The following is a 13,021-nucleotide window of genomic DNA, read 5'->3' as shown; positions in this document are numbered from 1 at the left end:
TCATTCTAGGGGACTGGAATGCTAAAGTAGGGAGCCAAGAGATAAAAGGAACAACAGGGAAGTTTGGCCTTGGAGTTCAGAACGAAGCAGGACAAAGGCTAATAGAGTTTTGTCAAGAGAATAAGCTGGTCATCACAAACACTCTTTTCCAACAACACAAGAGGCGACTCTATACATGGAAATCACCAGATGGGCAATATCGAAATCAGATTGATTATATTCTCTGCAGCCAAAGATGGAGAAGCTCTATACAGTCAGCAAAAACAAGACCTGGAGCTGACTGCGGTTCTGATCATCAGCTTCTCATAGCAAAATTCAAGCTTAGACTGAAGAGAGTAGGAAAAACCACTGGGCCACTCAGGTATAATCTAAACCAAATCCCTTATGAATACACAGTGGAAGTAAAGAACAGATTTAAGGAACTAGATTTGGTGGACAGAGTGCCTGAAGAACTTTGGATAGAGGCTCGTAACATTGTCCAGGAGGCAGCAACGAAAACCATCCCAAAGAAAAGGAAATGCAAGAAAGCAAAGTGGCTGTCCAACGAGGCCTTAGAAATAGCAGAGAGGAGAAGGGAAACAAAATGCAAGGGAGATAGGGAAAGTTACAGAAAATTGAATGCAGACTTCCAAAGAATAGCAAGGAGAGACAAGAGGGCCTTCTTAAATGAACAATGCAAAGAAATAGAGGAAGATAACAGAAAAGGAAAGACCAGAGAGCTGTTCAGGAAAATTGGAGATATTAGAGGAACATTTTGCGCAAAGATGAACATGATAAAAGACAAAAATGGGAGGGACCTAACAGAAGCAGAAGACATCAAGAAGAGGTGGCAAGAATACACAGAGGAATTATATCAGAAAGATTTGGATATCCCGGACAACCCAGACAATGTAGTTGCTGACCTTGAGCCAGACATCCTGGAGAGTGAAGTCAAGTGGGCCTTAGAAAGCCTGGCTAACAACAAGGCCAGTGGAGGTGATGGCATCCCAGTTGAACTATTTAAAATCTTGAAAGATGATGCTGTTAAGGTGCTACATTCAATATGCCAGCAAGTTTGGAAAACCCAACAGTGGCCAGAGGATTGGAAAAGATCAGTCTACATCCCAATCCCAAAGAAAGGCAGTGCCAAAGAATGCTCCAACTACCGAACAATTGCACTCATTTCGCACGCTAGCAAGGTTATGCTCAAAATCCTGCAAGGTAGGCTTCAGCAGTATGTGGACCGAGAACTCCCAGAAGTACAAGCTGGATTCCGAAGAGGCAGAGGAACTCGAGACCAAATTGCTAACTTGCGCTGGATTATGGAGAAAGCCAGAGAGTTCCAGAAAAATATCTACTTCTGCTTCATTGACTATGCGAAAGCCTTTGACTGTGTGGACCACAACAAACTATGGCAAGTTCTTAAAGAAATGGGAGTGCCTGACCACTTTATCTGTCTCCTGAGAAACCTATATGTGGGACAGGAAGCAACAGTTAGAACTGGTCATGGAACAACTGAGTGGTTCAAAATTAGGAAAGGAGTACGGCAAGGCTGTATATTGTCCCCCAGCTTATTTAACTTATATGCAGAATACATCATGCGGAAGGCTGGACTGGAAGAAACCCAAGCCGGAATTAAGATTGCCGGAAGAAATATCAACAACCTCCGATATGCAGATGATACCACTCTGATGGCAGAAAGTGAGGAGGAATTAAAGAACCTTGTAATGAGAGTGAAAGAGGAGAGTGCAAAAAATGGTCTGAAACTCAACATCAAAAAAACTAAGATCATGGCCACTGGCCCCATCACCTCCTGGGAAATAGAAGGGGAAGATATGGAGGCAGTGTCAAATTTTATCTTCCTGGGCTCCATGATCACTGCAGATGGAGACAGCAGCCCTGAAATTAAAAGACGCCTTCTTCTTGGGAGGAAAGCGATGACAAATCTTGACAGCATCTTGAAAAGCAGAGACATCACCTTGCCAACAAAAGTCCGAATAGTCAAAGCTATGGTTTTTCCTGTCGTGATGTATGGAAGTGAGAGCTGGACCATAAAGAAAGCAGACCGCCGAAGAATTGATGCCTTTGAATTGTGGTGCTGGAGGAGGCTCTTGAGAATCCCCTGGACTGCAAAGAGAACAAACCTATCAATTCTAAAGGAAATCAACCCTGAGTGCTCACTGGAAGGACAGATCCTGAAGCTGAGGCTCCAGTACTTTGGCCATCTCATGAGAAGAAAAGAGTCCTTGGAAAAAACCTTGATGTTAGGAAGGTGTGATGGCAAGAGGAGAAGGGGACGACCGAGGATGAGATGGCTGGACAGTGTCTGCGAAGCAACCAACATGAACCTGACACAACTCCGGGAGGCAGTAGAAGACAGGAGGGCCTGGCGTGCTCTGGTCCATGGGGTCACGAAGAGTCGGACACGACTAAACGACTAAACACACACACACAGTAAGTGACCTGCTAGTCAGTTCTACTTCCCAAACAAGGGGCAGGTACAGCCTGAGGGGCAAGGGAGAAAGGGCAGCCCATGGACCCTCATTGGTTGCCTGTCCCTGCTTGAGACATTCCTACTTCATTCAGACACCCCACCTCATTTAAAGTGATTTTACACTTGGGGCAATTCATTTTTATTACTCAAATACAGTATATAGATCTAAATTCCTGTAAAATAACAACATAAAAAAAGAACGACCTTGCCTGCAATCTTCCCAATTACTGTAGCTGCACAAAATAAACTGCAGTATTTCCAGTACTTTTAAAAAAAACCTTACTTGGTATAGGAATTCTGACAGGTGGCGGCGGCCGAGGATGCATTTGCGGGCCAGGCACTCGCATGCTGTGAGTTGGGCCTTGTGTAGGCATCATTAACATTCCAGGAGGAGGAAGTCCTGGAGGTGGTGGTGGAAAAGGAATCATGCTTGGCAAAGATACTTCATCTACAACCAATGGGTCATTTCCATGATCAAACTGACAGAGGTCACCAAGCACACAAAATCCTCGCTCTGTTAAGAAACAAAGTCATCACATACAATAGACATTTGGAATAACAATAACAATAATAATATTAAAGCTTTTTGTGATTTGCTCAAGTAGCTTTGAAGGATACAAAAAAAAAGATTGTTTTTGGCTGCTTAATGTATTTACTAATCAACAGCAAGTCTCAATGTGGGGCAATTTTTTTTGAAGAATGGTACTAATCTCAGGACTCATCCAAGATTATATGATGGTGTAGTAAGGTGTAATAGTACTCTGTAATCCTGATAGTGTTTATAGTGTTTATAGTGTTTCAAGCAAAAACAGGTATCAACATTAATTTACAGGAAAGGAATATCCTTCTGTACAAATGCACAATTACTATACCGTATCTAAAACATAACAGCAAAGAAAGAGGGAGAATCAGAACAAAATAATCAGAACTGCACCTCCCACAACACTGAATGAAACTTGTAAGGATTTTAGTGAACATTATGATACCTCATATTGTCTAACTAAGATACTAATTTTTGATGCTATTCAAAATATTTAGTATATTTGTGTGTGGAAGTTATGAGTAAACAGGGTTTTCCTTTCATACCAGGGCTGGCATTAGGAGTCAGCATAACTGGGCACCTGTAGAGATCTATATAAACTAGAGTAACCCACTACTGATGCACAGAGCTTCCTTATTTAACCACTGTCTTTTCTATAATGTTGCAGACTGTTCACCTGTCCTCTCCAAATAAGTAAACAACAGCAAGAAGGAAGAAAAATATTTTGATTTGCCTAGTGCTCCCCTTTGGGTGGTCAAGCAGATTAAGCACATGGCAAAGTGTCAGTCAGCCAACAACTGTTAACAGTTGCAAGGAAATGGGCCCAATGAGTATACATTGCCAAAACAGCCCCACAATATGGAACCAAAATCACCTGTCTGAGTAGAAAACGTACAATACCCACCACTGTTCCAGCACCCAATGCATAATGTAATGAAGGACCACATAAATTAATATAGAATCTAAATCTCATCCACATTGTGCATCTTGCATCACCAACAAAACTGGCTGCAAGCAAAGTTCAGAAGAGAAACAGTTTAGAAGGGTAAGCAGAGGCAACACTTACCATCATAATCTCGACAACGCCTTTTTGGTGGAGCATTTCTGCCAAATGTGTTAGGAGCAGAATGATTGCTATAGTAGTTCGACCAGCTTTCTGTTGTGTTTTCAGAATGGTGAGCAGGTGCAATCACAGTCACAGCACTGGGAATACATTGTGCTCCAGAGGAATACTGCTCACTCGAGTTGATGGAAGACAAAGACGCTGGGTTATATGAGCTCTCCATGTCACCCCTTTCACATTTGAATTTGGCTCGTTCTCTGTGCTCTGTTTTTTTTAAAGCAGCAAAATTAGTTAAATTTCTATGTTTTTCCTCAGTAATTAAAGAAATAGAAAATACTCTTTTATAGATAATTTCAGTTACTAGATTCTTTTTCCTCACAGTCTACTGAACCACTATTTCAAGTTATTTTTTAAAGACAATGTAAGATTTTTTTTGAAATGCAACAAACAGAGCTCAACATTTCTTCTCCGATGAAAGAAACTCAGGAGTTTAAAGCAACAACCTCTACCAACAAGCAAAGTAACACTAGAAGGTACTGATACAGTAGAATACACTTCAGAACAAATTTTTTAAAAAAACACCTTTTAGTCAGAACCCTCTCCAAAGGATAGCTTTTATCCTGCTTTAATGACATAAGCAGTCAGTTCTTTTCTACAAAATTCCATTTGTTTGATAAATTTGTCAAAAAACTAGGCAACATTTTTATCAGAATAAAAAGCATGCTTTCCATATATTGGGACAAAATAAGTCCTTTTCTGACCAACTCCTTGACAACTCACCAATATTTCTGTTTGCGTCCCTGTCTTTGTTCGCATCCTGGTCTTTGCTTCTGCCCCTGCTGCGGCTACGACTCCGGCTCAGACCTCTGCTTTTACTGCGGCTCTTACTTCTTCCTCTTCGCCAGTCATATTTGTCTCTGTATAAGTCATTCCTTTCGTAGTATCTATCATAGTCCCTCCATTTACCATCATCTCTTTTTCGTTCTCTGTTTCTATAAAGGCATACCACATAGACTTGAATGGCTAGCTGACAACAAAGAACTTAAATGGCTTACTGCATCAAGATACAATTATTGGATTTTTACAATATGCAATTTGTGTGAGGTTCTAGGCATTTTTTCCCATAGCAAATATTCTCAGGCTAACATAGCAAGAACTAAAAAAGACCTGGAAGTGGACAGTATTCATAGTCAACAGTAATCACTCCATTAGTTTTTTGTACTAGAGACAGCAATATTAAGTGAAAACCAAAAATCATTTGTACAGTGGTGCCTCGCTTAATGGGCGCCCCGTTTAATGACAAATCTGCATAGCGATGAAGATCCTGGGATCGCTTTTGCGATCCCATTGCGATGTTCCCTATGGGAAAAAATCACTTTGCGATGATGGCTTCCCCCCCATCATCGCAAACGCCCCATTTTCGCACAGCTGATCGGCGGGACACGCAATCTTCGCAAAGGCCCACCGATCAGCTGTGCAAAAGCAGGGCGTTTGCGATGAGGGGGCGAAGTGATCATTGCAAATGCCCCGTTTTCGCACAGCTGATCGGCGGGGTGCGCCAAGGAATCCGTCCCAGAAAAGAGCCGGGAGCCATCTTCTCCTCTCCAGCCCCTCCCCCTCCCCACCTCACAGCTGATTGGTGCTGGTCTTAGAAGCTTCCTCAGGCTTGCCCAGCAGGTAAACAGGCAGTGGAAATGCACTGGGGAAACCTCTGAAACCTGCGCTTTGCTGGGGTGGGTGTGGCAGGGGCAGGCCCGCCACCCTCCTGCCACCCCTCAGCGCCCCCCCCCGCAGCAAAGCGGGGCTTTCAGAGGTGCATTTTCACTGCTGAAAAAGCCCCAGGAGGTTTCTGAAAGCGGCGCGAGGGGGTCTCTGGGGTGGAAGGCCTGCCCCTGCCACACCCCCACCCATCCCCATTCCGGCAAAGCGCCGCTTTCAGAAGCCTCCTGGGACTTTTTCAGCAGTGAAAATGCAGCTCTGAAAGCCCTGCTTTGCCACGGGGGGGGGGTGAGGGGGGGCTCTGGGGGGCGGGCCTGCCCCTGCCACACCCCCACTCAGGCAAAGTGCAGGTTTCAGAGGCTTCCCCAGTGCATTTCCTGTTTACCTGCTGGGCAAGCCTGGGGAAGCTTCTAAGACCAGCGCCGATCAGCTGTGAGGTGGGGAGTGGGAGGGGCTGAAGCAGAGAAGATGGCAAAATGGCCACCCACTGTGTTTTCGCCTGGATTCCTTGTTTACCGGGCAGCGAAAATGGTGGCCGTATGGAGGATTTTCGCATAAAGGTGAGTTTTTTGCCCATAGGAACGTATTAAACGGGTTTTAATGCATTCCTATGGGCTTTTTTATTTCGCATAGCGACAAATCCGTATAGCGACGATTTTGGCTGCACGGATTATCGTCGCTATGCAGCGCACCACTGTATTAGAGGGCTGAAAAAGGTATTTATCTCATAGTGCAACAGCATACATCCCAACCACAGGACACAAAATACAATCCTCTACAACATAATCACTCTTAATAAATAATGTTATCTGTTGGAAGACATTTTGGCTGTAACCTCAAAGAAGGGGGAACACACATGCAATAGCTAAAAAAACCCCACTAACCTTTGTTCACTAGGATCTGAACGATTTTTCTGCGGGCTAGTGTATTTCTTCTTTTTGCTCTCTCTCTCTTCTTCAAAAGATTCCTGAAATGTCCAAGGAAGAACAGCAAACCATTACCACAGGTTAATCCCAGCCCAAAGGAAAATCATAGGAAATAATCTATGATCAAGAAAATATCTCATTTTTACAGCATCTAATAGCACTTCCAACATCAGCTTCAGATCCTAGAAGGATGAGGTTAACTTAAGTGTCATAAATATAGCAGAGTAATGAACAAAACAGAAGTACTTTAATTTCATGGCAAAACATTTCAGTCTCTGCTTTCTTCAGACACTCTCAATAAATTAATCAATAAAATAATAACAATTAAAAACACCTTTACTGAGAACAAGTGGGAAAAAAAAGGTCCTGTTATGATATACCCTCGGCCTAACGCTGAGGGAGGCCTGGAGAGAAAGAACAGAAATCGGGCCTTCTCGGCAGTGGCCCCTCGCCTTTGGAACAATCTCCCTTCAGAGATCTGCCTGGCTCCCCTGCTGGTGTTTTTAAGACCAAACTTAAGACCTGGCTCTTTAGGCAGGCTTTCCCTCCTGTCATCACTTGAATTTTTTTCTTTTGCCACATTATTATTGTTGGTTTTTACTTTATCATATTGTTTTTATTCCATTTTTTATTGTTAGCTACCCAGAGTAGGCTTCAGTCTAGATGGGTGGTGTGTGTGTGTGTGTACGCGCACACCCACACCGACATACACAAAAATATTTGTTTTTTAATTCCTCTAGTACATCTGCTATTTTTCAAGATAAGGCAGGCAAGTGTGGCCCTCCAAATGTCTTCGGACAGCAACTTCAACAATCTCTCATCACTGGCCATGCTACTCAGAGGTGTCAGGAACTGTGGGTCAAAAGCATCTGGAGAACTATGGTTACTCCCTCCTCCCTTCCCTCAGGTGTTCTTGGGAGCCGATATCGGAGGATCCCTTACTTGGAGAGACAATGCCCTTGTGACATAGAATCAACAGAGCACGTGCTCCTTCAATGTTCGTTTTATAGAGATAGTCAAACTAATTTCATCTTACCAACAGTCCATAAATATCTGGGATGCTCAGGTCAATTTTATACCTCCTTGCTGCTGTCAGATACTAATTCTGTTACAACATATGACGTTGCTAGATTCTGTGCGGCTACGATTAAAATTCGCAGGGTGATGACAGGCATCACAGACTAATATTTATATTTAATGTTATGCCTTTTAATGCTTGATTAATGCCATTATATGTGTGTGTGTATACTTATAATTACTTGGAACTATTTTATGACTGTACTTTTTACTTATAGATACACCAACCTCTAAGTGTCACAATACTTATTTAATCCTTTAGAATCCTCTTCTTTTTACTCACTGCCCCCTGGATTTCTATATTCTGGTTATATTAGAATGAATGTGAGGTTACTTTTTAAATTTTAGATGTCCAATTTTGAGTTATGGTTTAATTTGAGTCTTTAATAGGCATATCAATTGACTGCACCCCATCTTCCTTAAGATGGTCAATGATCGTAATAAAGACTTGTTCAGTTTTATAGTTACTCACTCCAGGTTTAAAGCAAAGTATTTTTATTTCAAAACTGCCACGTTAGGATTGCATGTATAACTCTAGAAAGCTATATAAATGTGAGGAACTGTTTCAGTGCTGTTTCATCATACCTTGGCCAAAATCCTGTTGTCAAGATAGGCAAATGACATGAATTGGCATTCATTAAGAAATTTCCATATGCATTATCTGTGCAACAGGATTTCACCCATAGTGTTAAATAGGGTGGGCTATTGCTCGAACTCTGAGGACCACAAAAGAGATGCACCACGAACTGGGGGTCACAATAAATCTGTACACTTCATGTTACAATTTCCTCCCACATTTACTTTGCTAAGATAGAGGAGCACATGTGGGTCTCTCAATACAGATATTGATTAGTCTCACACTGGCTTGGTTTCATATATGCACCTGATCATATAGCTTCAGTTAATGCTATACCTGAACTGCACCTTCATGGTACTGCTACTATTCCTGAGGACACAGCAGTTCCCCTCAAATATGAAAAATATAAGTCAGCACTGAAACTTTTGAAAAAGAACTCAGAAATCAAATCAAACTGGGTGTTTCTTTCACTGGCATCTCTGTTTACCATCAGCTAGCTTTTTGCTCTCAAATGTTAAATCTCCACTACAAATGCAAACATAGGGACCAGTCTTATTCATTCATTCATTCATTAGATTTATATACCACCCATCTAGAATGTTTCTACTCTGGACGGTTTACATATAACATAAAAATAAACTAAGATAAAATCCAGATTAATCACAGAGTTCAAGATGGGAAAGGAAGAAAAAAAAGAGAGAGAGAAAGAAAGAAAGAAAGGGGGAGATACGCTAGGTAATGTCTGTAGGGAAGGCCTGCCTGTACAGCCATGTCTTCAAGTTAGTCTTGAAGGCCCTCAGTGAGGGAGCCAGGCGGATCTCTGCAGGTAAGCTGTTCCAGAGGCAAGGGGCCACTGACAAAAAGGCCCGGTTTCTAGTTTTTCCCCACCGGGCCTCTCTTGACGTTAGGCCCCTCAACTGCCTGGCCTGACTAGAGCAGGTGATATGGGTAGAACTGGGCGGAAGAAGGTGCTCTGCCAGGTATCAAGGGCCTAAACCATTAAGGGCTTTGTATGCAATGGTTAGCACCTTGAAATCAATGTGGAAGCAGATAGATAACCAGTGTAACGTTGCCAAGGTGGGGGAAATACTGTATGGTGAAATCTTTTCATCCCAACTGAGATTCGTCTGGTGCCGACGCTGATGACATTTCAGTGCCAGGTCAAAACCATCCTGTTCCAGAAGGCTTTTAATTGAAATAATATCAGCTGTGGGTCCTGATGGCAATTTTTAGGGTATATACCGTATTTTAATTGCATTGTCTTTTTATTCTATTTTAAATGTTGCAAGCCGCCCAGAGACCTTTGGGTGGTGTGGGTGGCATATACATTAAATAAATAAACAAATAATAGCCTGGCTGCTGTGTTCTGGACCATCTGGAGCTTCTGCATCAGTCTCAAAGGAAGCCCCACGTAGAGAATATTAAAGTAGTCTATTCTCGAAACTACGAGCGATGGACCAGCGTGGTGAGCGCCTCCACGTCTAGATAGCTGGGTGATCTGCCGAAGATGTAAATGGGCAGACTGAACCACGGACACTACCTGGGTCTCCATAATAAGCGCCGGGTCAAGATGGACTCCCAGACTGCAAACTGAATTCTTTGTGGTGAGAATCATCCTCCCCCCAAAAGAAGGAGTTCCCTAAACTACTGACATCAGGGCCACCCACCCACAACCTCTGTCTTGTCCAAGTTCAACCTTAGTCCATTCAACTGCATCCATTGCAGAACGGCCTCCAGGCAGTGCCCAAGGGATGGAATGGCATCCACTGCGGAAGGAAAAAGGAGATGTAGAGCTGGGTGTCAGCAGCATATTGGTGACACGAAGCTCCCGGATGACCCCCCTCCGTGGCCTCATATAGATGTTGAACAGAATTGGGGAGATGATTGAACCCTGCGGTAGCCCACAACTGAGGGACCACGGGACCGATACATTCTCCCCAAGCTGAACTCTCTGGAGATAGCCCTCCAAGAAGGACCAGAGCCAAGCGAGAGCAAGGCCAGAAATCCTTAACTCAGAGATCCTCCCCAGGAGGATACCATGGTCAACGGTATCAAAGGTGGCTGAGATATCAAGGAGGGTGAGCAAGGACATTTTGCCCCTGTTGGCCTCCCTAAGTAGGTCATCCAGTAAGGCGACCAATGCCATTTCCATGCCATGGCGCGGCCTGAAGCCCGACTGAAACGGATCCAGAGCATTGGTTTCATCCAAGAGAGCCTGAGCCTAAAAGTCTTCTGTTTGGGAAGAACCATATGTGACCATCAATTCCATGCACTGTTTCTCTGTTTCCTTCATTTGTGTGCAAGGGGGAATGCACTAACCCCTTGCCCAACTAGAAAGTCCTCTTCAAGGCAATGGGGCAATCTGAATCTTACATAACCGCAAGCTAGAGATCGAAAGATGAAAAAGGTGAAGTGCTTTAGTAATAGAACTCAGTCAGGTGTAACTATTTTATGTTACTGCATTTCTTACAATGGACTACTTGTATTTATTTAAATCAAGGCTAACATTTTATCTTGAAGCTATACCAAACAAAACTGCCTATAGCAGACATACTCCTTCAGTTTTTAAATTAAGATTTTACATCAAAGTAATCAAGAGCTATTTGGAGGTTTAAATTTTTCATAAGCAGAAGAGTTGCAGTCCCTCAATAGTCACTAAAAGCAGTCTGCACCAAACATACATTGAAAGTTGTAATCTCAAAGCACCAAACATACATTGAAAGTTGTAATCTCAAAGCCATTAACTTTTATTACATAATGCACTTTGTACCGCCCTGAAATTTCTGTGGAGGACAGAGAGAATATAATTAAATAAAATAACCTTTTCAGACAAAGGCCAGAAGTCTGGTCTAAACACACTAAAATAGTAAAGGTAAAGGTTCCCCTTGACATTTAGTCCAATTGTGCCCAACTCTAGGGCATGGTGCTCATCCCCATCTCTAAGCCGTAGAGCTAGCTTTTGTCCACAGTCAGACTAGACACGGAACACCGTTACCTTCCCACTGTGGTGGTAACTACTGATCTACTTGCATTTACATGCTTTCGAACAGCTAGGTTGGCAGGAGCTGTGACAAGCAACGGGAGCTCACTCCGTTGCGTGGATTCAATCTTATGACTGCTGGTCTTCTGACCTTGCAGCACAGAGGCTTCTGTGGCTTAACCCGCAGTGCCACCACATCCCTAAACAAACTAAAATACCTATCAATTAATCATCTGAAAGCAAAGAAGAGAACTAGGAACTAGACACGAAAATCACTTCTAATATTACATGATTTACATGCATACGAAAGGGCTGGAGTAGGGCTGTCAGGTGCAAGGATATCATCTCTCATTTGACCTTATCTAAATATAACAAAATTCTTTAATCTAATATCCTCTTCACGGCCAGCCCGTCTGACTCAAGATAATCCTATGCTTAGGGAACTCTGGTTCATCTATGCCACAACATTTTTTCTTAAACAGGCACCTACAGTACTACATATTGTATGGTTTGAGCATCATTGTATACTGATTCAAGCAATCAGAATAAGAACTAAATGAGAACATGGTTGAGATTCTGCAAGATTTCTTTTCCACCACTGCAAAACTAAAAAGAGTTTTAAAAATGGAAAATAAGGAAGTACAGCAGAAAAAGATTTTATCTTCTAACTGGAAAGGTCCAACAATAGGAAATTAAAGATGTCATCTGCCACTGTGATACACTGAACAGTTTGAAATCACCTTGGTTTCTACTGCATATAAATTTTGTATACCCTATTTTTTCCAAACACCAGAATACCCATTGATCACTATTACTTTAATTTGCCCATATTCATTCTCTGGCTGGAGACAGACTGAACAGGTACCACGGCTGAAGAGTCAGTACTGAATGAGAAAGGCAGATTGAGTATCTTCAGATAGTATGAAGATACAAGCTACCCAGAAGCAAAGGCTGTAGCTTTAGCCAGCTTTATCTATCAGGTGAGATTTTCAAGCATGCCTAAATCTGCTATAGTAAAAGGGATTAAAAGATAGAACAAGAAGAAACACAGTAAGAATGCCTCGCCATACTTTCTAACATACTTCAATTTTGTAGTCAGACTGGCCCATAGTACAGCAATTTTATTGGCAAAATTAACAACAGAAGTTGTGAGGTAGGGGTCAACCAGTTGTCAAAGGTGACTGCACTCTTCCTAAAATATTAGGCTCATGGTTTAGTGGGGCTTGTTAATTCATCTTTATCAAGTGATGCAAAGGTACCTCTCTGTTATCATGCACTTTCCACTACCGCAGGCTGTAATAGATAATCCTATAATTCTACTTTGATACAAACAGACTGCTTTTAAGTTGTCTCTGGCAACCTCCCATTTGGACTACTGCAATGTGTTGTGTCTGGGCCTAATTTTGGCCATGGTTCAAAATACTGTGTTCATAACATGGTTCCTGGTTTGCTAGTTAGGATTGTACAAGTATATGTGATGAGCCTCGTGGCGCAGTGGTTAAACCGCTGTACTGCAGCTAAAACTGTGCTCACGACCTGGGGTTCAAATCCCAGGTAGCCGGCTCAAGGTTGATTCAGCCTTCTATCCTTCCGAGGTCGGTAAAATGAGTACCCAGCATGCTGGGGGGGCAATGTGTAGCCTGCATAATTAAATTGTAAACCGCC

General features: G+C 42.6%; 1 protein-coding gene across 3 annotated transcripts in view; it reads right to left on the bottom strand.

Moving 5' to 3' along the window:
• The window catches only part of RBM27 (RNA binding motif protein 27), a 51,427-nt gene that overhangs the window by 24,501 nt on the left and 13,905 nt on the right, over positions 1 to 13,021 (bottom strand). For 2 of the 3 annotated variants that reach the window (XM_072990215.2, XM_072990216.2), the window contains exons 4-7: positions 6,681 to 6,773; positions 4,858 to 5,069; positions 4,081 to 4,341; positions 2,757 to 2,987 (exon numbers count right to left, since the gene is read on the bottom strand). In XM_072990215.2, coding sequence (XP_072846316.2) covers positions 2,757 to 2,987; positions 4,081 to 4,341; positions 4,858 to 5,069; positions 6,681 to 6,773 — 797 coding nt within the window. The remainder of the gene's footprint in view (positions 1 to 2,756; positions 2,988 to 4,080; positions 4,342 to 4,857; positions 5,070 to 6,680; positions 6,774 to 13,021) is intronic. The other variant, XM_020806497.3, reaches the window with a different exon arrangement.

The sequence above is a fragment of the Pogona vitticeps genome, chromosome 2, assembly GCF_051106095.1.
Source record: "Pogona vitticeps strain Pit_001003342236 chromosome 2, PviZW2.1, whole genome shotgun sequence".
In the NCBI taxonomy this organism is placed as follows: Eukaryota; Metazoa; Chordata; class Lepidosauria; order Squamata; family Agamidae; genus Pogona; species Pogona vitticeps.
The sequence above is the reverse complement of the archived record's forward strand: the minus strand, read 5'-3'. Positions and strand labels throughout refer to the sequence as shown.